The sequence below is a fragment of the Chlorocebus sabaeus genome, chromosome 11 (assembly GCF_047675955.1).
Source record: "Chlorocebus sabaeus isolate Y175 chromosome 11, mChlSab1.0.hap1, whole genome shotgun sequence".
NCBI classification, from domain to species: Eukaryota; Metazoa; Chordata; class Mammalia; order Primates; family Cercopithecidae; genus Chlorocebus; species Chlorocebus sabaeus.
In genome coordinates this window covers 41,634,959-41,662,455 of record NC_132914.1, presented here as the reverse complement: position 1 = coordinate 41,662,455, position 27,497 = coordinate 41,634,959, and the positions used below count along the sequence as shown (strand labels likewise).

General features: G+C 36.7%; 1 protein-coding gene across 3 annotated transcripts in view; it reads right to left on the bottom strand.

Moving 5' to 3' along the window:
• Window positions 1-27,497, bottom strand: part of TMEM117 (transmembrane protein 117) — a 570,252-nt gene that overhangs the window by 259,276 nt on the left and 283,479 nt on the right. For 2 of the 3 annotated variants that reach the window (XM_008002942.3, XM_008002946.3), the window contains exon 4: window positions 7,657-7,756. The exons of the other annotated variant lie outside the window; for it this stretch is intronic. In XM_008002942.3, the coding sequence (XP_008001133.1) occupies window positions 7,657-7,756 (100 nt within the window). The remainder of the gene's footprint in view (window positions 1-7,656; window positions 7,757-27,497) is intronic. 3 annotated transcript variants of the gene reach the window in all.

Here is a 27,497-nt window from a genome sequence, read left to right as displayed (position 1 = left end):
AAGTGCTAAATCAAATTCAATTATGCTTTTTATTCTGTCATTTTGAAACATCAGTAGAAGAGAAATAATTAGAAAATTGGCACTGATTATAATACGAATTGTCAAACTCAATTCCAGACAGAATAACAAGCTAGATGTTGGTTATATTCCAGGTTATTGTTCTTTCACACACTCAGTGTTTGCGAAATAGTCCACAAAATAGTGACATGTATAAACTAGAAAATTTTGAACTAAACTATTTTTAACTTGATAAAATGAAAATAACACAGTTAAACTCCTTTCCTAAATAAGTGTGCAATAAGCATAAAATGACAATTAAAATTTGCCACATTTTAGGTTGTATGTTTATATAATTATAAATTTTATTTCATATTATCTATATTTAAACTAGAAGGAATACTTTATGCTCAAACACTACAGAAATATTTCCTCCCTCTATTCTGTTCTAGATTTGTAAATAAATATTAACCCTTGATGTAATGGTATTACTCTCAAGTATATACCACTCTTTAATTCTCTCGGTCTACTGAAATTTAACCAATTTTCTGTCTTATGTAGTAATCTCTCCTTGTACACATGACTCAAGAGACATATCTCAACACAGCTTCTTTCTATCCCAGACCTGGGAGCAACACAGTGCCACTGAGAGCAGTAATGACCATTCAAAGAATGCACTGGCAGGATCTGCAGAGCTCAATCTTTTCTTTATACTCTTTGCCACTTATACTCAAGAATGACATCACCATTTTGGGAGAATAACACTGACAATTCATCACTTCCATTCAAGAGTGTTCACAAGCATGTGTCCTTGTGGTTCTGGAAACAAATTTAGTATGAAAAAGTGCATAGCCTGGTTGAGGCGGGGTAGGGAGAAGAGCAAAGCAGAGTTAATATATATGATACCCTGAACAATATAGCTGACCTCCTTCCACCTTGCTAGGATTCTAGAATGCTCATTTTACAATAATAAGTCACAAAACTGAACTAGAAAAAAAAGAAATGAAACTGTGCTTATGTGCTGTTATGATCTATCTATTTATTCTTTAAATAAATATTCCTTGAGCACCTATTTTATTCCTGGTTCTGTGTTCAGTGTTAACTATTATAAACAGTCTTTTGAAGCAAATATAATAGCAGTATAAATATTAATTATAAAATCTCTGAAAAAATACAAAATGTATGAAAAATAAGAAAGCAAAATTTGTCACTCAAATATTTAAACAGATATTGTAGTACTTACACATAAAACAGGCACAGTTAAAACAGAAGGGTAAAACATATTTCTAAAAAAACACCTTTCTTTCTAAAATCATATCCTTGCCAGATCCTCAATAGAGAGAAATAATTAAGCAACAGTTACAACTTATTTCTTACCATATTCCAACTACAAAGGCTATGTTTTATTAATCCAAAAGCATTTTTAATGGTTAAGCTTGTCTGGCTCTAATGAAACTCCAAGTTTCAAGAGGAAAAAAAGTCCGTTAAAACCACAAATAATTTTATAAACAGATGGTCACTATAAATGCCTTGAATAAAAGTAAAGCCAGTTACTGAAGCTTGTGCGATGGAACAGAACACAGCCCTCAGAAATAATATCACACATCTACAACCATCTGATCTTTGAACAAACTTGACAAAAACAAGAAATGGGGAAAGGATTCCCTATTCAATAAATGGTGCTGGAAAAACTGGCTAGCCATAGTAGAAAGCTGAAACTGGATACCTTCCTTTCATCTTATGCAAAAATTAATTCAAGATGGATTAAAGACTTAAATGTTAGTCTTAATACCATAAAAACCCTAGAAGAAAACCTAGGTAATATCATTCAGGACATAGGCATGGGCAAGGATGTCATGTCTAAAGCAGCAAAAGCAATGGCAACAAAAGCCAAAATTGACAAATGGAATCTAATTAAACTAAAGAGCTTCTGCACAGCAAAAGAAACTACCATCAGAGTGAACAGGCAACCTACAGAATGGGAGAAAATTTCTGCAATCTACTCATCTGACAAAGGGCTAATATCCAGAACCTACAAAGAACTCAAACAAATTTACAAGAAAAAAACAAACAACCCCATCAAAAAGTGGGCAAAGGATATGAACAGACACTTCTCAAAAGAAGACATTTATGCAGCCAATAGACACATGAAAAAATGCTCATCATCACTGGCCATCAGAGAAATGCAAATCAAAACCACAATGAGATACCATCTCACACCAGTTAGGATGGTGATCATTAAAGTCAGGAAACAACAGGTGCTGGAGAAGATGTGGAGAAATAGGAACACTTTTATACTGTTGGTGGGACTGTAATCTAGTTCAACCATTGTGGAAGACAGTGTAGCAATTCCTCAAGGATCTAGAACTAGAAATATCTTTTGACCCAGCCATCCCATTACTGGGTATATACCCAAAGAATTATAAATCATGCTGCTATAAAGACACATGCACACATATGTTTATTGTGGCACTATTCACAATAGCAAAGACTTGGAACCAACCCAAATGTCCATCAATGACAGACTGGATTAAGAATATGTGGCACATATACACCATGGAATACTATGCAGCGATAAAAAAGGATGACTTCATGTCCTTTGTAGGGACATGGATGCAGCTGGAAACCATCATTCTCAGCAAACTAGCGCAAGAAAAGAAAACCAAACACCGCATGTTCTCACTCATAGGTGGGAACTGAACAATGAGAACACTTGGACACGGGAAGGGGAACATCGCACACCAGGGCCTGTTGTGGGGTGTGGGGAGTGGGGAGGGATAGCATTAGGAGATATACCTAATGTAAATGACGAGTTAATGGGTGCAGCACACCAACATGGCACATGTATACATATGTAACAAACCTGCACATTGTGCACGTGTACCCTAGAACATAAAGCATAATTTAAAAAAAAAGAAAACACCACATAAAAATTGTAGAATGCTATCAAAACAGTAACTAGAGAGAAATGTATTGTTTCAAATTCATATACCATATTTGTGTCAAATTTAAGATGTCAAAAGTTATAAGATACACCATTGTTTTATGGTCACTAAGAAATAAAAGCGCTGCTGATTAAATAAGAAAATAAATAAATAAATAAATAAATAAATAAATAAATAAAGTAAAGCCAACTGGCAAACAACTAAATTTATTTTTTCCTGTTTTATGTGTCTATGACATTCATGGTAAAGCCTTTGCTAGTAATGGCACATATATATAAATTCCAGTAGATAATCCTAGCGCTAATATGTTAAAGCCAAGCAATGTCTTGTGACTATTAGGAGTTGATATACACAGTATATGGTTTTCAGGATGAAGGATGCTTTATGATGACTTCAATGTTCAGTGTTGGCTAACAGAATTGTCTCTCTTTTTTTTTTTTCTTGAGACAGAGTCTTGCTCTCTTGCCCAGGCTGGAGTGCAGTGGCACAGTCTCCGCTCACTGCAACCTCCGCCTCCCACATTCAAGCCTTTCTGCTGCCTCAGCTCCTAAGTAGCTGGGATTGCAGGCATGTGCCACCACACCTGACCAATTTTTGTATCTTTAGTAGAAACGGGGTTTCATCATGTTGGCCAGGCTGGTGAACTCCTGACCTCAAGTGATCCACCTGTCTCAGCCTTCCAAAGTGCTGGGATTACAGGTGTGAGCCACTGCACCAGGCCCAGAATTGTCTTCTTAGGTCATGGCTCAGTTTTATCTTATCTGTACACCTCACCCCAACAAGAACCTCAAACCTAGAGTCTGATGCCCTGATTCTATTGTGAGTCATACCATTTACTGCTGTAAGATGGAAGCAACTAGGACAGGATGTACCAGGGGCTAGAACAGGGGATTATTAGGTATAGGTCAGCATAAAGTGCTTCTTCTCTCTGGTATTAAGGGCAGAAGCAAGTGCCATCATGATGTCCTCGGAATCCCCTGCCACCTTAGACTTCATCAGAAGCTGAAGCAGCAATGGCAAAACTGGGGCAATGTGATATGGAACTGGCCGACTCTCCTCCAGCTTCTGACTTAATGGCACAGTGCATGGGCACATAGGTGGATACCTGGAAACGGTGTCTCATGAGACACCCCCTCTTGTTTTATTTACATCTTCGTGACAGAGCTTTTCTCTGCTCCTGCCCATAGCAAAGACCCAGCTCAATGCCGATTACATCGCTCAACACTTTACGTATTTCTTACATATTAACTTATTTTAAAAACCTATTTGACAAAAGAATTAGCACCCTTAATCTTGACATACATCTCTTGTCCTCTGCATGGGGAGTACCACAGAGCCAGGAAAAGTCAGAACTGCCTAGGAAATTGGACCCAGTAGAGCTTGAAGCTCTGTAATGTGAAGGCCAAAGACACTTCTCATATTGGTTGATGCCATCCTTATCTTTGGATCACATCAATACTGATATGCCTTTTAAAACTATGAAAAATCTTTGAATTCTTTCCATAAAAGAAAAATCCTCCATTTCAGAAATATATAAAAGACACACTTTGATTGTTAACTTAAATAGTTGCTTTTCCATGATAGTCACTCTCATCATTGATATTCATTTCATGATGAGAATTCTATAGACAGACAAAGGTCAAGGCTACCTTAAACTTCTCTCATGAGGGAAAATATTATTTTTTAAATGTTATCAATATACTCATATGTAGACATATAAATATTTATACAGAAACTCACTGCCCAGTCAGTGAATAGAAATGGGAATAGAAATGATGTGCTCTGGGAATCCTCCCTGTGTGACTGTATTTTAAAATCAGGAGCGCTTGGTATTTTCTTTGCTATTTCTATCCCTGTGTCTAATGGGGAAAGGTCAATGTTTCATATAACATAGCATAAAGAGACTTTGGATTCTCTTCCAGCTTACAGAAAGGCCCCACGGGGTTAGATGACTTAAGATCACATTGTGGGGTTCAACCTAGAATACCGTTTGCTTGACTCTCAATCCAGTCTCAGTTTTGTGATGTAGCAGTAATCTTTTATATAGAAAACAGTGAAGTTATCAGTTTAGCCAGTAGAAATATAAGGCATTAAAATAGTAAAATTAGAAGAAACTATGAAGGTCAGCCAGATCTTGGAAGGAGACAAATATCACAGGCTGAACTGTGGAATTATTTGTACTCCCCTTAGCCAGATGAGAGGAGCAGGCAAGTGCAGAGTAGAAATCCACCCAGGAAGGGTTAAAGGTCTTTGGTCAAAACTCTACCACGCATTTTCCTCCTAAGGCTGCTGTAGTAATTGGACCCCTCCTTATGGTTAAAAAAGAAAAAATGCTAATTTAAAAAACAATAATAATGAACCAATAAATAGAGGCAGAGCTGTTTATGGTATAGAAAGAAATGGCTGGGGAGGAATTGGATAGAATTGGGTTATAAACAAACAATGTTGTCATAGTAGAAAAGAAAATGATTTATGTAATAAGTGGCTGGCATGAGCCTGCAAACTCCAGAGTGAGCTCCTAGGTCCTGCTGGTTCATTGTTTTTCCTCTAACTTTTGTCAGGTTCACTCTGAGACAACAGTCAGGAAGCAATGTACTATATCATCTTAGTCTACTGAAGCATTGGCGATTGAAAGAAACTCCAGACACTCTGGACCCCAGGCCTGGTATAAAGTGGGCTGCTCCCACTTATGGGGCTCAGGAAGTCTAGGCATCCTGAATCTTGGATCAATGACTTGCCCTTGCCATCACCTCAAAGGACTGAGCCAAGCTAAAGGGATGAAGGGCCTCACAATGTGCACAATGAAGTGCTTCTGTGTACCTCATACTTTAGCATTTTAAGTCACATCACAGGGCCACACATTTAAGCTTTACAGAAAATATGTAACACAGGAAGGAACTGTTAACCCTATTTGATAAATCTGCAAACTGAGCCTCAGAGAACTGTTTTATTATTTGTGGAAGGTCGAACCATAGGTGGTCAGGTCAGATAATTCAAATTCCTGGACTCTTAATCTAGTTACCTTTTCCATCTTATTAAGCAGATTCGCCATAAAGTGGTGTCGAAATCACAATGCACAATTAATGTCGAAAAATTTTTTTAAACATCCCCTCAAATTTCAAGGAAATCACGTTTTTCAAAGTTTATGTATCTGCTCCTAAAAAGCTTCTTCCAATGGAAAAAAAGAAATTTTTATTTGAGACGGAGTCTCACTCTGTCCCCCAGGCTGGAGTGCGGTGGTGCGATCTCCGCTCACTGCAGGCTCTGCCTCCTGAGTTCACACCATTCTCCTGCCTCAGTCTCCTGAGTAGCTGGGACTACAGGCGCCCGCCACCACGCCCAGTTAATTTTTTGTATTTTTAGTAGAGACGGGGTTTCACCATGTTAGCCAGGATGGTCTCGATCTCCTGACCTCGTGATCCACCTGCCTTGGCCTCCCAAAGTGCTGGGATTACAGGTGTGAGCCACTGCGCCCGGCCAGGAAAAAAGACATTTTTCACATGAGGCAGCCTGGTCTCAATGTCTAGCTTACTCTAATTGCTATTTCTAGAGATGACAAATAAATCATTTTTCAAGTTTACATTTTAAAGTTAATGGAATAGGATCCATCTAGTAATCTGTTAACATTCTAAAAATCAACAGAGGTAGGTGGAGGCTCCAAAACAGGCCGTACAAACCCTTTCGTGGTTACCTGATATTCTTCCTGGATGTTCTCAGTAGGAGCAGTTAAGCTACAACTGCTTCCTGATCCCGGAAAGCACCTGTTCCAGGTAAGAAGCAATCAATAGAAATGGCAGAAACTCTTTTGTTCCTACCTACAATATCTGGGACATATCTGCAGGGACATGGCCACAGCAAGTCTTGTTTCGGTCAGGCATTATCTGCCTTCTGGTATATCTCCTCATTTTCAAGTGAATAGACTGACAAAGGTAATTAGAATCAACTGCATTTATGAATGGTGTTAATGAAGTGCTCCATTTTCATGGGAGTTACACTCTTTGCATTTTGTGAGTCTCTCATAAATTTATAGAACCCAGAGCCTTCTAGCAACATGCTATCTTTAAATTTTAACCCAATAATTAAAAACAGAAGATACTTTCTTGACAGATGAGCTCAGCAGAAGACATGTTTGTCTGTCTGTTCCAGGCTTTTAGTGACAAGGAATAAGAAAATACAAAAGAGATTAAAAGAGGTAATACTCAGAACTCAGTTACCATTATATTAGTAGCTTCAATGAGGAAAATAAATGTAGAAAACTATTTCTTAAATCGTTAAAAAAATATTTCATATGCTCTTCTGAGACAGGCCACAGACTACATTCCTTACCTGAAAATTGTACATGCCTTTAAAAAAAGCCAAAATTATTTAGACAAACAAAATTATTTATAATTTCACAGGGAGAATTTCTATTAATGTTATGACTGCATATGTTTATATGCTCAAACATACATGTGTGTTTAGATAGATAGATAGACAGACAGACAGATAGACAGATTCTAGTGGAGTGCCATTACTTATATTCTAATTGCATTGATTTTTCTCTGAGGTCCACAGATATTGGATATAATCTCTGGAATTATCTTTACTCATAAATTTGTTTCACTCAAAGAGAGGTAATTATTTTACTCTACACCATCAAAAGCAGTGTCTGTCCAACATTGTCAACATGTCTTCCGTTTGATGTTTGAAATGGGTGAAGTTAAAATTTTCTTACCATCCAAGCTGTGACAAAGTCCCCCATCCAGGTCCCTACTGCAGCTAATTTCATGAAACTTTCATTTCGGATGCCCATATAGTCTGTAATGATATATGCTCTGTGGAAACAAACACACAAGACATTGTCCGGACTCAGAGAGTCATACAGTTAAGGCTTTCTGGTTCAGCAACAGGCAAAGGGACTTTCCCCACTCTCAACAAGCTGTCTTGCTCTTGTCCCATCACATAGGCTTACAAATCTAGAAGTCTAAGAAGAGCTCTCGGGGTGTCTGGGTCACTTTCAGCTACACTTGAAAACTGAATGTGGCTCTACCAATTACCATGTGCATTTCATATTTGAACTGTAAGACTAATGACAGCTTTTGAAAAATCAAACAGAAATACTCAGTAAAGGTATTTCTGCATGCTCACTCAAGTATAAGCGGAGCAGAAACACTTCCTAAATTGGAGTAACTTGAAAGAGGAGAGAAGAGCTAACTTTCCTTCAGTTCCATCAAATCAAAACAATTGGAAAAATGCTGGGATTAGGCTTTAGATAGAACATCATAACTGAATAATGTTTATAATAATATCAAGATTTAAGAAAAATTCCCATGCATAATAAAGCAGTATGAAATTTCATTCAAATACGTGTGATTTAAATTATTACTGAAATATAAATAATAAGAAAATATAATTATACTATTTGTTTTTTGTATAGCTAATTCCTATTTCCACTGATCATTAAATATTAGTATTAAGACTATGCTTACTGTTCATCAGGCATTTTCATTTCTACTTTTTCATTTAATATTCAAGAAAACACTAATTATTATTTTTCTGATTTTGCAGTTTCTCTGAAAAAACTGGGACTCAGATCACATAACTTGCCCTATTCATGTAATATAACTAACGAATGGTAGCTAGGTGACAAATTTCTCTCTCTCTTTTAGTTTTTATTTTACTCTTAAGTTTTTTTCACTTAACTATTTTTATCTTAAATTTTGCTCCTTTTCTTATACAAAATAATATCTGTACAATTTAGAGTATTGGTAAAACTTAATTCTTATTTTTAAAATATATCCAATAGATAATGATTGTTCATTATTTATCTACTGAAATTGTGAAGAGATATGTTTTTGAAGTTACTAAGAGGTAAACTATCTCCAGTTTTTTCTTTTCTGGAGTTATTTCAGATGGTTCTGTTATCTATAAAATAAATAGATATTTAACTAGTTTTATTTAACAACAAAAGCAAACTTAAAAATTCTTAACATAACTCTTTTTCAACAAACTTCATTCACCTACCTTGGAGAGTCTGTGTAAATATTTTAAGGACTAAACCCAAAATTCTGTATCGCCAATTCCATGGATTTTCATAGTAGCCCAAAATTTATAGCTACCATAAATTGCATGCTTATAAGGTGCCAAAGATAGTTATTGCCACTTTAAATACAGTGTATACATCAACTCTCACAATGGTACAATGAAATGTATTATTATTACCAATTCACAATACGAAATTGAGATTTACAGAGTTTCTGCAACTTGCTTAAGGTCAAGCATCTGGTAAATGGACAGGATTTAAATCTGAACTTGACTGACTCACAAACCCAGAAATTTAACCACTAAGCAACACCTTCTTCTTATAAGTGTTAATAAAGATATAAAACACAACAAATGTCTACTCTGTCCACAAGTAGCTTAGTAGATGATAAAAATTAAGACTTACTTCCCTTTAAGATAAATCATAATAAGAAGTCAAGAATAGTATGCAGAACCTTTAGCTCTCCAGAGCAACATTCAAATCTTGAGTTTCAATTCATGTTGAATTCACCAATCAAAGTAGCATCCACTTGAAAGCCCCCAAGTTATTCACTTGGACAACTTGGTGTAGCATAGCACCCTTCAGTACCACGATCACTGAACAGCTCTTGGTCAGCGAACTCAACGTTACTATAAAGGATTAGCTCTGGTAATTGCCCAGTTCTTTCAATGATACCTAATTTGAAGAACTTGTTCAATGCCCCACCTGTCCTTTTTCCAATTAGTTCTATAATATCTTGGGGTAGTATGGAAATTTTAGGGTATATTCCCTGTAATTGCATAGATGTGTAAAAGAGAAGGTATCATTCTTTTATTTTAGTATCTAAAAATAGAGGCAGGCGGCTGGATACACTCGCAACAGATCAACCATCCAGCTAAGAACTGAAAGAAAGAAAGAAAGAAAAAAAAACTCCACCACACTCTGGGGCTTTTCAGAGGGAAAAGGATGGCAAAAGGAAGTAGGAAGGAGACTAAAAGACTAAGTAAAACCTCTAAAAAGCATTAAGGAGCTTTGGCTACTTCCTTATGCTGAGGACTCTATTATAGAGTTCAGAACCAGCCAGAGAATGTGGTCCAAGAGAATACAGCCCTCTGGAGGGCTATAGAAAACCAGAGACGGATGAACCCTTGATGAAAGTGTAAACCAGCCTTTACCCACTCCATTTTATGACTGGATTGTGGTGATCAGCTTCTACTCTTTCTACCTAACAAAGGAAAAAGTAAACCTTTTGTGGAAAAATAAAATTTTGTTTTATCCTCTACACACTTTTATACATAACATCTGTCCATCATTCCAAAATTACTAGGATGTCAAGAAACAAGATCATATCACTGAAAACCAAGAGAAAAAACTATCCAGAAGGACAGGAAGCTATTTTGGCAATCCTGTCCACTGTTGATTCTCCAGTGGAGAATTAATAAATATTTGTTTAAATTATGATTTAATAAAGTCGTTCATATTTATTTATATATGGCATGGGTAGATCTCCAAACATTAAATCCTAGAAACAGCAATAAAATGAGATTGAATCATGAAAAACTTTTCCACAGAAGAAAATATTAAAAACTTCCAAAAATTGTTTTGTGTGTTCACTTAATCTCTCCAACTACATTTATAGCTTCTTGATTGACTGCAAGATAACGGTCCTGTATTCACCCAGAATAATATAGCAGCACAAAATAAAGTATCCTTGCCTGTGGCTGTGGACATATGATAAGTGCTAGATGCTATAACAATGCAGATGAGACAGTACTGATAGTTTATGAAATAACTAATATACTTAAAAATGAAGAATAATATATAAAGACTATATAAATATATAATATATAAAATCACAATCTAATGTGATGCTCTGAATAGTTCTGTCTTCTAACTCTAATAATAATATATAAAGTCATTATTGAGTAATTATTCTTATTTTTGCTGCTTTGGATAAATATGAAGAAAAGTTACAAATATGCAGACCTGTCATAAAAATTTTCAGTTACTATTTCACTCATTTGCATATCCATTAACATTTAACAAGATTTCCTGGTTGGATTGTAAAGAACAAGACAGACATATATTTATATCAGCAATTTTAGCCAGTTTGAATATCACATTGGACTCTAAAAAAGTGAAATTGTGAGGTTTCATATACCTAGTGATTTGGGCAGTAATTCAGAATTATATTTTATTTGCTAAGAGGCACAACTGAAGTTATTTTGTTTGGTGCTTTAGCTGATTATTTTAACAACTCACACATCCTTTGTTTTCTTTTGTGCTTTGCTTTCTTTTTTGCACTATCTAGAAAATCTTGCAGTTCTACCAGCCTTCTAAGTAACTATTGATCATTGATACAGGCTTTTAAGATCCTAAATAAATTTTTTTTCAGCCTCTAACTTCAATTATTTTTTCATTGAGATTTAAACCTTAACCATCAAATCCATAACAAACACATGGAGATTTCAATATACAAGATCTGGAAAAGGTTAATTATAATAACATCCTGACAACATGGGATAACCAAGGCTATTAAAACCTGTTGCAAAGTGACTAAACTAAACAGATTCTAACATGAGCTAAATAGTCAATAAAACTATAGTATAGTTTATATTACAGTAAGGGTCTTGATCACTAGCAACAAAATTCCAGTTCACTTCAGTCTATTAGTCATACATAAGTGGTTGCAGTCAATGCCAGGTGATTTAGTGGTTGAGTGTGAATTTTAACAGGAGGCAGTACACACAGATCACCAAACCAATATGGATCCATGCTTCACTGAAAACCCATCTGTGGCCAGCTGGATTCATAATGTCACAGCTGTCTCTCTCAGCCATGTTTGAGCAACATAAATAAGATTGGGGGCTTCACACACAAGTAAATTATGGGCAAGGAGTTGACTTGCATGAGTACAGGCCTGCATTAAACACACTAAAACTAAAGCAAAAGCTCTAAGTATTCTTAAGGCATTAAAGTGAAAATTTGTCACTACAAAATGCCAGGAACTAAACCTAGATTTTTAAAATTAACCTTTTCTCAATCATTTTGTTCATAATGATTAACTAGATGAATGACTCTAGTCACTTACTTGACTATTATCCAAATAACCACATTTTAGTATATTTGGTTCTAGTTCTTGATTTAAAATACTTTGATGGAGCTCAATACATGTATAAGGACCTTCCACGCTAGACCTATGGTTTGAAGCTATGGGGCAAGATCCCCTGGAATGTCACAAAAAAGCTGCAGACAATTGTTAGCTGTAGCCTGTAATGATTAAAACTGCATCTGAACCTAACAATGGTCACTGATAACATTCCAACTGAAACTTCCTAACTTTAGCCATTAATTCCCTCTAAGTTCTATAAGGAAGTCATATCTAAGAAGACTGGAGACAGAGTATTCATTAACCAACCGACCGTCACTGTGAATACATCCAGCATACATCAATTCTTCCTTCCATTCCTTGCCTTACTTCAGCCCATTCAGTGAAATTCATTTGTGCTGTATACAGAAACATTAGTATTATATCAATTTCTCCCTTTCCTTTACTCTCAGCATTAGTGATTAATCACTAATGTTACTTCTGAAAGGCTCTCAAATCTATGCTGTTTTTCTGTCATCACCACTATCAATGTCTAAATTCTATACATAATAACCTCTAATCTGAAACTAAAGTAATAATTTCCTATTCTTTTGTAACTATTTCCACCTACAGTAAATTCTTTATTGACACTATGGGGATTTCTAGGGAAGAAATAGGGCATACTGGAGAAGCAGAAGTCCTAGAACCAGAAAATATTAAGCTTGCAACCCATCCCATACCCCCATGAGTTGGGACAAATGATCAACTTTGATAATCATTCATTTCCTTATCTATAGACTAGGAATAAAAATACCTTTCCTTCACAGGGGTTTATTAGGGAACACATGATATAAAGTATGTAAAGCTTCTAGTACAACTATTTCATAATATGCATGAAAAAAAGGTAAACCTCTGGCCTACTGGCTTCCATTTTTCAAAATAATATTGTGGTCCCCAATGTCACAGGGTAAAGCATGTGATATGGTTTGGCTGTTTCCCTACCCAAATCTCATCTTGGATTGTAACTTCCACAATTACCACGTCATGGGAGGGACCCAGTGGTAGGCAGTTGAATATGGGGGGGGGCGGGTCTTTCTTGTGCTGTTCTTGGAATGGTAAGTGGGTCTCATGAGATCTGATGGTTTTAAATAGAGGAGTTCCCCTGCACAAACTCTCTCTTTGCTGGCTGCCATCCATGTAAGATGTGACTTCCTCCTCCTTGCTTTCCGCCATGATTGTGATGCCTCCTGAGCCATGTGGAACTGTAAGTCCATTAAACCTCTGTTTCTTCCCAGTATTGGATATGTCTTTATCAGCAGCGTGAAAATGGACTAAAACAACATGGATAAGAAAAACCTCCACTCTGCAAGGCATCTTTATTTTTAGACTCATCTTCTTACATTTCAGAATCTCCTTCTTTCAGGCCCTCCTCGTACTAGGAAATCAATCTCACCAATATACCACCATTTCATAATACACTTATCATGGCTGCCCAGAATGCTCTCTTTGTCACATGCCATTCCCTGTCTTCTGGCTTGAGATTACTAACTCAGTCTGTCCACTTAGAAATCTACTGCCATTACTTTTGGAAGTTATCACTTCCCAAATCTTGTTATAATACTTTGAATATACCTCTATGTTAAATACTTTTCCCAGAGTATTTTAATGATTTGCTTACATTGCCCCTCTCTCCCATAAAATTTACTTCATCAAGGGTAAAAAACATGTATTTTCTTTTTTTTTTTTTTTTTTTTTTTTTTTTGGCAAATGAAATTCTTGGCCCAGGGTATACTATGTTTTAGGAATGCAATAAATAAGTAAATGAATTAAGTATTCAATTACTTAAATCACTGGACATCAGGGCCAAAGTAGGATGTGTATAAAAGCATAAAAGGTAAAAGCAAGGATTTGTAATACAAGATAAAATAAAAGCAAACATCAAAGACAAATTGTGTGCCATGTAATTATGATGCTCTAACAAAGTTAGAATACAGTATTATTGTATCATTTTTATTACCTCTTCTGGAATAAAAAGCTAGAGGCCATAATATAAATAAATCAAAATAAAGAACATATCTTTGACTTTCTGCAACACATGTTGTAAATTTACTTACTTTGAACGTTAGTTGAATAATTTAAAAAGCAAAATATTGAAAATCTACTTAATCATGTTAACGCATTTTTTAAATGGGATAACTTATCAATACATGATTTAGTGCACCAATTTGCTGGCACAAACAATACCAGAGCTACATAGTAAAACACATTTATTTTATCCATGTGAAAAAAAGGAAAGAAAATGTATTCTACTGCCCTTCAAATGGATACTATAAAATTACATTTGTTGCGTGTCCTTTAAAGTCAAAATATAGAGGTCTACAAGGTTAAAAAACAATATAGCCTCAAAACTAATTTTAAAGTTACAGATTTTTTGTGGTTATACCCCAAGTTTCTTTCATATTTTTTTTTCTTTTATCAACTTCCCAAACGCTCCAGGAATACGCAATCTAATGTGATGCTCTGAATAGTTCTGTCTTCTACCTCTAATGAATTAAACAAATACAACAAAGACACTTCATGTATCTTCACTAAAGTTATTAGAAAAATAATACAGATAACCAAGCTTTAAAATTCTGAGCTTGTTGCTAAGAGAACCCAATAAATCCCCAAAGGAATCCAGAAAGTCACAAATTACCTGAAAGTAATTTCATAATTAATTTAGTCACATTTTAATGTTAAATAAAATTTAGTGTTTAGAACTATTCGAGTAAAATGTATACAATGCATTGCCATAAATTTTTATTATTGTAAAAGGGAACTGTAAGTTAAGCCAGAATGGTATTCATTAATTTACCCTATATAATGATGCTTCTATCTGAACTACTTGGAAGGGCATAAAATAACTTACAAGTTTTGCAAAATTTTGATGTTGTTCAAAGTAGAACAAAAACAACTTAAATTTTAATGGGTATGTGTCAGTGGAGACAAGTGTTCATGGTTATAAATTGTCAAAATAATGGAATAAAAACAACAGGACATAAATACAATAATTAACATTTGCCAGGAACTATAATTTGTCCACTGTATATAATAAAATGAAGAAACCTGAAAAATGAGATTGCTGTTTTATTTCCTACAAAATTTTCAAATTCAAAGCAATTGTGATAGTTTCTTTTCTTTCTCCTCTCTCTCCTCCTCCTTCTTCTTCTCTTTCTTCTTTTTGTCCATCTTCCTCTAGATATGAATTCAACCACCTCTTTTTCTCTTCCCTGTAGCTACTCAACACTATTTCCCAATGATTTACTCCATATTCCTGTTGAAAAAATTTTAGGCTCCAGTGATATGGGGAAGAGAGAAGGGAATTGTCTTTTTGCTCAGAAACCTTATTGCAGCATGTAAATTTATATTGGATAAGTATCTATCTTAATTCATATTCATTTATTCATTAAACGATTAATTACTGATGTCTCACTACATGCTAGACCATGATCCTGATACATGTAAACTCAGACATTATCAAGGGAAAGAAAATAGCACGCCAGAGCTAGCGGTCCCATCTTGGATTATCACTCAGTGCCTCTTTTCTAATAATTTCTTCCTGCCATTGGGGAAAGCTTATGGAGTCATGTATAATGATGCCCAACTCTGCTGTTTCCTTTTCTGGTAATTTAGAACCAATATAAAAAGAGAGAAAGAAGGAAATATCTTTCCTGGAGGCTACACGAGAAAACAATCCAGTGAATATGGAGACTACAGTTTTATCCCCTGTAATCTGGGGACAAAGGAAGGGAAGGAAAGAGAGAGAGAGTGGCAGAGAGTGAGAGGGCAGGCAGAGGATGAAAGCCAACTGACATATGCAAAGAAAGAGAGAAGACAGGAAAAAACATGGGTGCTGTGGCAGTCTAATTCCAATGCCTTCCTGGGACAAGCATACCAGCACTTTGGATTCTGTGGGACATCCATGTTGCTTCCTAAAGAATCCCTGTTCCCTACCCTATCTTTGTTCTTGAGCTAACTTCACAGAGATTATATTCATTACAGTGAAAAGCAATGTAACTATTCACCCAGGAAAGATGGTAGAGTCTAAAATTGTGGTTCTGAGTATTTTGTTCAATTTTAACTATGCAACAATTCTTCTAACCTTTTAGAAATAAATGACACTAAATTGGCTATAAGAAAAAAGCCATCAGTGTAGTTGGTAGACCGAGGTTGGTACTCAAATTATTCCTAATTAGAACAAAGATAAACGATGTGTCCACACTTAATGGCACTGCTCTAGGCAATAGGGAAAACTTATGTTTAAATCTAATGTACTGTTTACACATACAAATTTCATAGGTGTCCTAAAGTTTAGAATAGCACTCCCCTCTCTCTCCAGTTAAAAAATACGACATATGTTCCTGTTAAGACCAATCTGTTAAGCCTGGGCAACATAGCGCACCACATCTCTACAAAGCCAAAAAATGAGGCAGGCTTGGTGGTGCATACCTGTAGTTCAAGCTGCTTAGAGGATGAGGTAGGAGGACTGCTTGAGCCCAGGAGGTCAAGGCTACAGTGAGCAAGCCTTGATTGCACCACTGCACTCAAGCCTGGGCAACAGAGTGATAACCTGTCTCAAAAACAAAACAAAACAAAAAACCCAAAGACCAATGTGTCTCCATTTTGGGAGATGTGGGACAAATGGTGAGTTTGTCAACTGAGTCACAATATGTGAGGGAATATCTGTGTACTGAATAGATGAAAAGCTAGATATGACATCACTTAACTAGCTAATATAAAGGGAGCCTGATTTTGAAATAAAAAGTGTTGACAAAAGATAAAATAAAGGCACATAATGTGTAACCCGGAGACAGTGGAGGTTGCATTTCTGACAGACCAAAGATATTTTATAGGTCTCTTACAAAGTGTCAGAAAAAGGTAACAAGAAGATAATATTAAGCAGACATCATTTAGTAGTGTAGAATAGAGCTGGAGAGAGCAACACAGGAGTCTGGGAGAGGGGCCCTGGAATTGAGTTTGCCAGTAATATAGAAGTGGCGTATCAGATAAAGGATTTTGAAGTACTTTCCCCATCTGTGCTTGGCCATCCCTGAACTTGAACCTTCCACGAAGAACTCTAAAGTCCAAGGGATATCTCTTTAGCCTCACAAAGCCTCATTATCATCAAATGCCCTTCAAATTGGAAGTTAATTAGTTCTCATTGCCCCATAAATTTGTTTCATAATTTTACTAATTATATAGTTTCTCTTCACTTCACCACCAAGAATTTCATGCTCTGCTTTTGCAATGTGTGTTTCAAAAGCTTCACCACCCCAGCTATCAGACCATGGTCAAAAAATAAAAAAGAAAGAAAGAAAAAGGAAAGGAAAGAAAAAGGAAAGGAGAGGAGAGGAGAGGAGAAGATAAGCCACAACTCCACCCATCTTGTGAACATTTCAGACCCATGAAGTTCCTCCAAATAACTCAGTAAGTTTTCTGAGAGTTTCCTTTGTGCTGTTGGAACCAGTACTATTAGCTATTACAGTGCTATTTTACTCACTGTCATGAAGGCTAGTTAATTCCAATGCCAAAAATGGTTCCAGAGATATCCTCTCTTCAATTGATGAAGAGCCTGCTACTGCCACTCATGTTGTCAACGTGTGCACCAAGACCAAGGTACTCATGTCTGTGCCAAGGACAATGCAGACATCTTTGCAAATTCTCTTATTACAACAGAAGGCTCCCTTATAATGTCTGTAATTAGTCAACTAATACACCTACATCATTGTACCATGCCTGTGCTACCACAAGCCAATAGCAACAGGGACATTGATGCCCTGCAGTCTCAAATTCCCACAGAGATTACGGAAAAATCACTTTTCACTTTTACTTTCTCTTGTACTTGCTCTTACCATCTGATTCAGGTGTGAGTAGTTGGGACCACGAGTAAAATACACTGTGCTTTATTCACAATAATCCTTTCTTTTTCAACACCTGCCCAGTGTCTTTGAACTAGATATCCCTGCTTCAACTGTCTCTTAGATGTTATTTTTTAGGCCTTTTGGTGCCACATGTAAACAGCACCCTAGAAGTAAGATTACACGTAAACTTGGTGGAGTGAGTAATTATGTTTCCCTCTTCCAAAATCTACTACAATGACAATGTAGGAATTAAAAAAAAAAAAAAATGCTTAGATCTGGCCACTGCACTCCAGCCTGGGCGACAGAGCTAGACTCCGTCTCAAAAAAAAAAAAGAAAAAGAAAAAGAAAAAAAAATGCAGAGGAGAAGAAATGACAGAACATGGGAAATTTTTAATGCAATTTTAGAAAGCAGATTGAGGAATAGGGATGGTCATAGTTTCAGCTTTCTTTGTTGTATTGACTTTTTCTGGAGCACGTAATAAGAAGGAAGCTAAACTCTGCCTCTGGATCCCAATAATGCTCAGGGATGAGCAGCTCAGGATTTCTGAAGGCAAGGGAGAAGAGGAATGAAAGTGAAAAATGATCCTCCAATGGAGGATCAGTAAAAACCTTTCACAATGGGTTGTTAGGCCACCGTCTATCTTCCCTGATGCAATGAAACCTGGAAATGACTTTCACCCCACCTAACTTAGATGGGATATTTGCTACATGAAGAAATTCAAGCCTGGAATGAAACACCTTAATGAGAAGGAGCTTTAAAATACAAGGGGTGTGTTTGTGTGTTTGTGTGTGTGTGTGTGTGTGGGCGCGTGTGTGTGTGTGTCCCATTATCCACAATGTTGTTTGTCTAGGTTAAAAACAGAAGTTTCATCTAAAAAAAAAAAAAAAAAAAAAAAATCTAGGCAGCCCCTCCCACTTAAAAAAGTCTTATTAACAATTGAGGGTCTCCCAGTGAAATGGCCAAATTCCTAATAAATACAGCCTCCCTCTGCCTAATTCTTATCCATGAATAAGCCTATCCATGCACAGAGACTTTCCAGTCATCTTTTTATTGTTCAGCCTTAAATATGGATAGACTTCAGGTATTATCATATATTTGAAGAAAATCTCTAACAAGGAAAATAAAAAGCTCAAAATGAAATAAAAACAATGAACAAAACAGACAATGCAGAAAACAGAAAAAGTGAGAACAGAATAAAGATATTTTTCAGACCTGCAAAGTAAAAATTCAATTATATGCTGTTATAAAAATACCTAAAACTAAGGCTACATAAAGGTTGAAAATAGTGGGAAAAGATAACATGCAAATAGCAACAAAATGAAATTTGGTATAGCTATATTAACATCAATTTTAAAGGTGAATAGTATTATTATAAATTAAGACAGATTATTATTAATGATAAAAGGATCAACTTATCAGAAAGATACAGTGTGCTATCAAAATATATAAATTAAATTGACAAAACATTAAGGAAAAATAAATTCCCATAGAAAATGTGAAATAATACATTTTTCTCAATAATCAATGGAACAAGCAGACAAAAACCAGTAAGGATATAAAGGATTTCAGTAAGAAGATTAGTAAACTCTGCCTAATGGATTTATAGAGAAAAACTCACCCCACAACTACAGAATGCACATTCTTTTAATGCAACAGAGAACATTTAGAAATATTGATCATAAGCAGGGCCATAAACAAGTCTCAAAAAAATTAAAATGACTAAATCATACATAGGATATTCTTTGTCAATATTATAACTAAACTATACATCAATAACACATAATTTGAGAACTCAGATCATTGGAAACTAAGAGAGACACTTCCAAATAACAGGAGTTAAAATAGAAACCTCAATAAGGCAGAGTAAATATTTTGAACAGGATAATAATGAAAGTACTGTGAGAAATAGCTAACACCATGCTTAAACTTTTAATTTTGAATAACTATACTGGAAAATAAGAAATGCCAAAACTGAATGATTAAGAATCCTCGTCAAGGAATTAGAGAAGAAACAGCAAAATTAACCACAAAGAGAGAAAAATATAAGTTTTTAAAAGACTTCAATTAAATAAGTAGTAAAGAAAAAAGGACTTATACAATAGACCAAGACAGCTAGTCTTATGAGAAGATGTAAAATTAATCAGTGGGCAAGACTGATCAAAATATACAGAAAAAGTACAATGTCAGAAATCAATGTCAGAAATGAAACAGGGGCACTGCTATAGATTCTTCAGAGATTAAACAAATAATCAGCTCATTTTTTAAAATGATATGCGAGCTAAAAATGAAAATTTAGGTGAAATCGATACGTTTCTAGAAAAAAAAATTTACAAATTACCAAAATGTACAAAGGAATAAAAAGTAGATCTGTAACTATTCACAAAATTCCATCTATAATTAGAAACTTTCCCACAAGAAAATCCAGGCCCAGATGTGCACATGGGTACCAAGAGAAAGGTACAGGAATATTTATAGCATCATTATTTATAATAATCTGGAATGGAAAACTACCCAAATGCCTATCAATGGAAGAATGGATAAATATTATAGTAGAGTCCTACAATGAAGACTACTCAACAATGAAAACAACTACTAATTGAAGCCGGGATAGATCTCAGAAACTGTCACAGAAAAGAAGTCAAACCCTCACCAAAAACATTACGTAATTACAAATATATAAAACTCAGAAATAGCCAAAACTAAGCTATGGTGTTAGAGAGTCATAAAAGTGGTAAAACTATTTAGCAAAGTAAGAAAGCAAAGGGCCTAAAACCTGAGATAGTTGTTACTTTGGAGGGAAGGGAGAGGTTTATCACTAGGACAGCCAGAGGGCAGCTTCTGGGATCTTGACAATACTCCTTCATTTGACATCAGTGACAATAACATGAGTAACATGAGTGTTCACTTAATAATATTTTATAATAATTTACTCTGCAATAATTAAGACATACCTGTGTGCAATCGGCCTTCACTTGTAGTTAGATTATTTCCATATTTTAAAAATTACCAAAAATATAAAGAACCATTAGTACAGTGAAGGTTCAACAAATGGTAGCTATTTTTTTTTAAGGGAGAAACACTGGGATAGTAAAAGATCAACATAGCTTTGGGAGAAAATTATTTTGATTTTGGATCGGATGGTGCCACAAAGGGAGGTAGAATGATGAAGATTCCTGAAAATTTATGATCAAGGCTGTGCAAAACTTCTGTGACTAGTGAAATATCCTGGCTAGAACAAGGGCAAGGTAAAAACTAATAAATGATGAAGCTGAAAATTAATGATGTAGTGAAGGGCATTGTAATGAGTGCCACCACATAATTTAGCCTATATTTTAAAGTCTGTGAACAAGTCACATTTGTTAACTAGATTGTTAAGTTTCTTCCATAAGTTGCTACAGTTTAAATATCTTTCTGCATTCTAACTGACCATGCTTCTTGATATCTCTTAATGGGAAAGTGATGGTATAGCTAAATGAAAGGGCTACCATTTTTAGGTACATAATGCCTGATAAGGTAGAGATTCAATTTAGTGCCATTTGAAAGACCCATAAAAATTTATATCTGCTTCATTTATTTCAAGACGGGGAGGCAGGAAGTCATCTCGAAGCAAATATTCCCTGGGTTCCATGAGGAATTACTTGGGTAATTTCCCTGTAGTTCTCTGGGTTAAGACAAGAAAGTTACTGAGGAAGGGGAATGGGAAAGAGTGTAATAAAACTTCTGTGACTCTAGCAAAGCTCTGCAAGACACTGACATGCAAAGCTGATCAGCAGGGAGGAAAAGAGGAGATCTGTTCCTCAAGATGGGAAGCACAGAGGCTTATTGTGGAGGCCCTGACAAAGGCCCAGCGCTACAGAAGAAATGATGAGACGTCTCCAAATAAAAACTGTGGGGAAAGTGGATGGCCACACTGCTGACTTGGGCTGCTCACTAAAGGGCATGTGTAGGAGAGCTGTTTTCAGCCCCCAGTATGACTGATGAAAGCTCTTCTGAACTCACCATTCTGGGGTTAGAAACAGTGCTGTGGCCCATGCAGGGTCTGGGCCAGGGACGACACTCATGCTGAGTAGACAGAAGTCCGTGGAACTATCCAGGAGCAAGCTTCAACAATGACACCATGTAGCAGACTAACAGTAAGACACAGGTAAAGTAGAAGAATAATCAGAATGGCACAGCTTTTTCTATAGCCGGTATTTGAAAAACACAGACCCTCGTGACCCTACATATGACTGGGTAAGGCATCAAGTTTAAGGTTGACTGGGTGGGAATAACTTCAAAACGGATATTGGATTCCTTGCTAATGAATGCAGGTAAGACTTCAAGACATTAATTAAAAGGTTAAAATATGTCCGCCCAAATTTATACTCATTTTGCAAAGCATTCATGCCACCAATATATGATGCCAGAGATTTCTATACAATCAGCTTAAATCTGCGGGCATACATATAATCCCTCACAAATAATGAAAGCATAGGCCTTTGGTGGTAATTAAAGGTCTGTTTGCCTGGGAATTTCTCTTCAAGCAATTCAGGAACAAGCAGCTTAGGAGCATACCCAGCCCTGAAAGAATAGCCACTTAGGATGCCTCCCAGCCGTCTGCAATGAAACTTAAAGGCAGCTGCTTATCCCTGAAGGAGAGGGTCAACTATTTATTCATTCTTTCAACAATACTGTTTGAACACCTCCTAGATGCCAGGAACTGTGCTAGGTGCTGGGAATACCAAGATGAATAAGACATACGCATTACCATTTAGCCAATGAAAAAAGACTTGCAAACAATTCAACAGAGCCCTCTGTGTAAAATGTTGTGCATGAAGGGGGAAGCGGGGATGAGAGAAGCCTAATTCTTCTGGTGTCACGAGAAGGCGGCAGAGAGAAGAGAAGGCTTTACAGAGAAGGGCAGAGGAGGGCAAAAGTGTTTGAAGTAGAAGAAAACAGACAGACAAAGGAAGAGAAAGCCGGAAGCAGGAGGGCATGAGAGGAGTGGAGAGGGCAGCTCAGGGCTGCTGCTGGAATGCCCGGTGTGGCAGGCAGGCAGGCTGGAGAGGCAGAGGATATGTCCCAGCAGGCTTTGCACAGCCTTAGCAAAGCTTGAAATGAGAACTGAAATGGGAACATTAGAAGCATAAACATCTATCCCAACATCTACCTAATATTATTTATTTCATATCTTTAAAAGGCTTTCCATTTAGGAAACGGTATCAGTCAGAGTTCTCCAGAGAAACAGAACCAGCAGATGATGAAGTAGACAGACAGACAGACAGACAGACAGACATAGGCATACACATAAATAGAGACTTATTTCAAGGAATGGCTTATGCAACTGTGGATCTGGCAACCAGGTTGGAATTTCTTAGGAAGAAGCTGATATTGAAAACATTCAGGAAGAATTTCTTCTTTCTCTGGGACACATCAATTTTTGCTTCTGCAGCCTTTCAACAGATTGGGTAAGGCCCACCCACATTATCAAGAAGAAACTACTTTACTTACTTAGTCTTTTTTTTTTTTTTTTTTTTTTGAGACAGAGTTTTGCTCTTGTTGCCCAGGCTGGAGTGCAATGGCATGATCTCAGCTCATCACAACCTCAGTCTCCCATGTTCAAGCAATTCTCCTGCCTCAGCCTCCTGAGTAGCTGGGATTACAGGCATGAACCACCACACTCAGTTAATTTTGTATTTTTAGTAGAGACAGGGTTTCTCCATGTTGTTCAGGCTGGTCTGAAACTCTCGGCCTCAGGTGATCTGTCCCCCTTGGTCTCCCAAGGTTCTGGGATAACAAGCGTGAGCCACCGCGACTGGCCTTACTGAGTCATTTTATTGGAGATGTCAACTATATCTACAAAATACCTTCACAACACCACCTAGATTTGTAGTTGATTAAATAACTGGGTACTATAGCCTAGCCAAATTGATACATAAAACTATCACAGAAATCATATTAATAATTTACATTTAAAGATACAATTGTTTTTACATCCAAAAATACACCTATCAACATATGACACAATATTTTAAAATCTCTATGATCCTGATTTTAGAATTCAACACAGAAATCCTGTAACATTGCCTCCACTTTCCCTAGTTACCTCATCAAGTAGAAATGGTGCTTCTCATCAATATTATCATTGAGAAGTCAACAGATTTATGCATACCTGAATATTTTATCATTTAAACTGTGGGATTTCACAATATTTCTGAAGTTTTAACTCAGTTTCCATGAGTTCATACCTGTGCCTTAATCCATGAGTTTTGTTGCAACACAGAACTATATGGCTTTTTCTTCTGGCTCCTTTTTGAAGTTCCTACACTAGAATTATTTGTGCTATGAAGCATCAATGTTCTGCTTCCATGTTAACAGCTGCAGTCAACAGGTAAATTACATGCATGTCCAACCTAAAAAGTGTTCCTCTAAAACCGCAAAGTATTCACTTTAAATTCCTCTTGAGAATAGAGGTCATGTTTATGTTGGATATTTTTACCAAATGACCCATTTTTTTCCCATTAAAAATAGACTATTCCTTGAATAGGGCCAAATACTGCAACTAGTGCACCACATATTATACAGTCATCAGCCTATGAGAAACACAAAAAGAAAACCCCATGTTGTTCAATGGTTAACCATATTTATTACAGATTTTAGGTTTACTCGTACTCAAAAAGATACTTTTAGACATTGATACGGTTTGGCTCTGTGATTCCTCCCACAAAATCTCACCTTGTACTCCCATAATTCCCATGTGTTGTGGGAGGGACCCAGTGAGAGGTAATTGAATCATGGGGGACAGGCCTTTCCCATGCTGTTCTCATAATAGTGACTAAGTCTCATGAGATCTGATGGTTTTAAAAACAAGAGTTTCCCTGCACAAGCTGTCTTCTCTTGTCTACCACCATGTGATACGTGCCTCCCACCTTCTACTATGATAGTGGGGCCCTTCCAGCCACATAGAACTGTAAGTCCAATAAACCTCTTTCTTTTGTAAATTGCCCAGTCTTGGGTATGTCTTTATCAGCAGCATGAAAATGGACTAATACAGACATCTTCATAAAATCCTTAATTGAAATGACTCATTACTTGTGAACAGGTGGCCTCCACAGATGAAGGGGATGGGGAACACACAGTAGGACCTCTTGACTATGGTTGTTACTAAATGTCTGTGTCCCAACACCCAGAAATCAGGAAAGGGTCCTGAGCAATCAGAATCTGAGCTGTGATCCCACATCTAAGGGTCAGCAGACAAATGAGGCCAAGCTAGAGCTGCTCAGCCAATAGAAAAAGTCAAACCACCAAATCTAGGAAGGAAATTTACTAGAAATATGTACACCAGGGTAAAAAATCAGACAATGTCTACAGGCAGGCACAGGGGAAGCCAGTAGCAACTCCTGAGCTGAAAAGCAGGCCCTCTGGTTATATACATGGCTACCTTTTTACCCAGCTCCTGCAGCTGTGAGCAAGGCCATGCTGGAAGAGCTTAAAATGGGCAGAAGAATAAGCCTACAGGAGGCCTCCAGATAAATACCCATGTCTGTACGTGGTGAACCTTATCTTATTATTACAGTCAAGCTATGAGTATACAATGCAGGAAAAAAACAGGTAGACAGCACTCTTTTAATTAACATTGCTTTGATAAATTTTCAGTGACCTTAGTTGGCCTAACAACACACATGCAAATCAGCAGCACCCAAAATTAAGAATATAAGACAGTCATCGGGAAAATGGTAATTCCTACAAATTTGAAGGTTTTTCTTTTTTTTTTTTTTTTTTTTTTTGTAAACGTAGGTAAATCATCCCTTTCTTCTGTCATTTCCTCTTCACAGTATGATTTTACCTTCTCTGGGCACACACCTTCATGGGCACCAGACAATTGCCCAGGTGCTGCTCCAGGTCCCATCTCTATCCTCTCCTTTGAGTTTTCTCTCTCTTCAAGGCCTAAAGTTCCCATTCTACTGACTTTAAGTGACTTCTTTTAAAAGCCTATCTGGATTTTTCTTTGTCACTTCAAGATACTACTTCCCAGACTCCTGAGCATCCTTCACCACTGCCCACGGTGAGCATGTCCCGCAGACCTCTCAGTCCTGATCCATGTTCTACTCATTCTCAACCCTGGTTACATATTAGATTCACCTGAGACACTTTAACGAGGCACTATTGCCTAGCCCGCTTCCTAAGAGGTTCTGACTTACTTAAGCCGATGAAAAGCAAATGCATCAGTCTTTTTTTTAAACCTCCCGGTGATGCTAACACACGGTCAGACTGGGGAGTCACTGACATGGCTAAAGCTTCTACACACAGCCCCAAGTAGTCGGGAAGACAATTTGGGGTGTGAGCCACCACACTGAGCCACAAAGGGTCTCAGAAGTCACTACAAAGGACCACTGGAAAGCAGACTATGCAATAGGAACCATGAGCACTGTAAGAATCATAAGTGCTAAAATGACATAAGCAAGTACCTTTGGATAGATAGGAATGATCAAGGCTGGAGTTCATGAAAACGAAACATTTACACTCTCCTGACTTCCAACAAATGGCTGCATTTATTCATTCAGTTGAGTGTTCACTAGATTAATAGTCAATCTCATTAAGAAGAACCGTGAGCTTCCTGCCATCAGGAGGCATCTAGAGTGTGCTGAGGTGGTCAGCTTTCCACTACATAAATTTCCTCTGCAAGCTCATGAAAAAATGATGAAACTATCAAAGAACAGTCTGTTTCAGAATCATTTATTTAAAAAGCACACAGCATATGATGACATAATTGTATCTTTGGTGATTAACACAACCAGAGTTTATTTAAATTAGAGACCTTCTGGCTGCAACAAGCTGTCATCATAAGGTGATGTTCTTGGCACACATTGCATTCAAAGTGAAGCATAAGTAAAAATAATTCCACACAAACTACTTTTGTTCACTTTGGAGTCAGCTTTCTGAAAAAAAAAACAGTAAAACTTGAATTATGAGTACAGATTAGCTAAAATACAGTTTAATATTACTTTAGGTTATTTAGGAACTGGGGGGAAGTCTGTTAACTAATGGCTGCATCGTATTCCCGAATGACACCTGAGAACTGGAAAGTAAAATGCAAGAAATGTGTTTTAAATCCACAGATGCAAATACACCCACTTGTGACGAAGGGTAACAGGATTTCATTGATTAAAGGGTGTTATAAAAAATAAACTGCATTAAGTTTAAAGAAGTGAAAAAATACCTCTGCATGAAAAGTAGAGGCTAAAGAAAAATTGCAATGTGTATTGATTTTAATAAAATAAGATACCGTGTAAAACTTGAAGAGCTCATCAAAAATACACACACAAAAATCCTTGCTTTCACCAATTCCTACTAAAGTTTTAGGCATCAGCCAATAACATGACATACAATCTCTCTACTTCTTGTCATCTCATAAACATAGTAATATCCAGCCATTCTGAGCTGCCCTTGCTATGTTATATCTCTGAGGTTATCGTACAATTGCTGTTCCCTATGTTCGGAATACCTTCCTTTATCATTTTCAGCAGTCGACCCTTGCTTCTCTTTTAAAATAAAGCTCCAGTATCACTTCCTCTTCTTTCCACC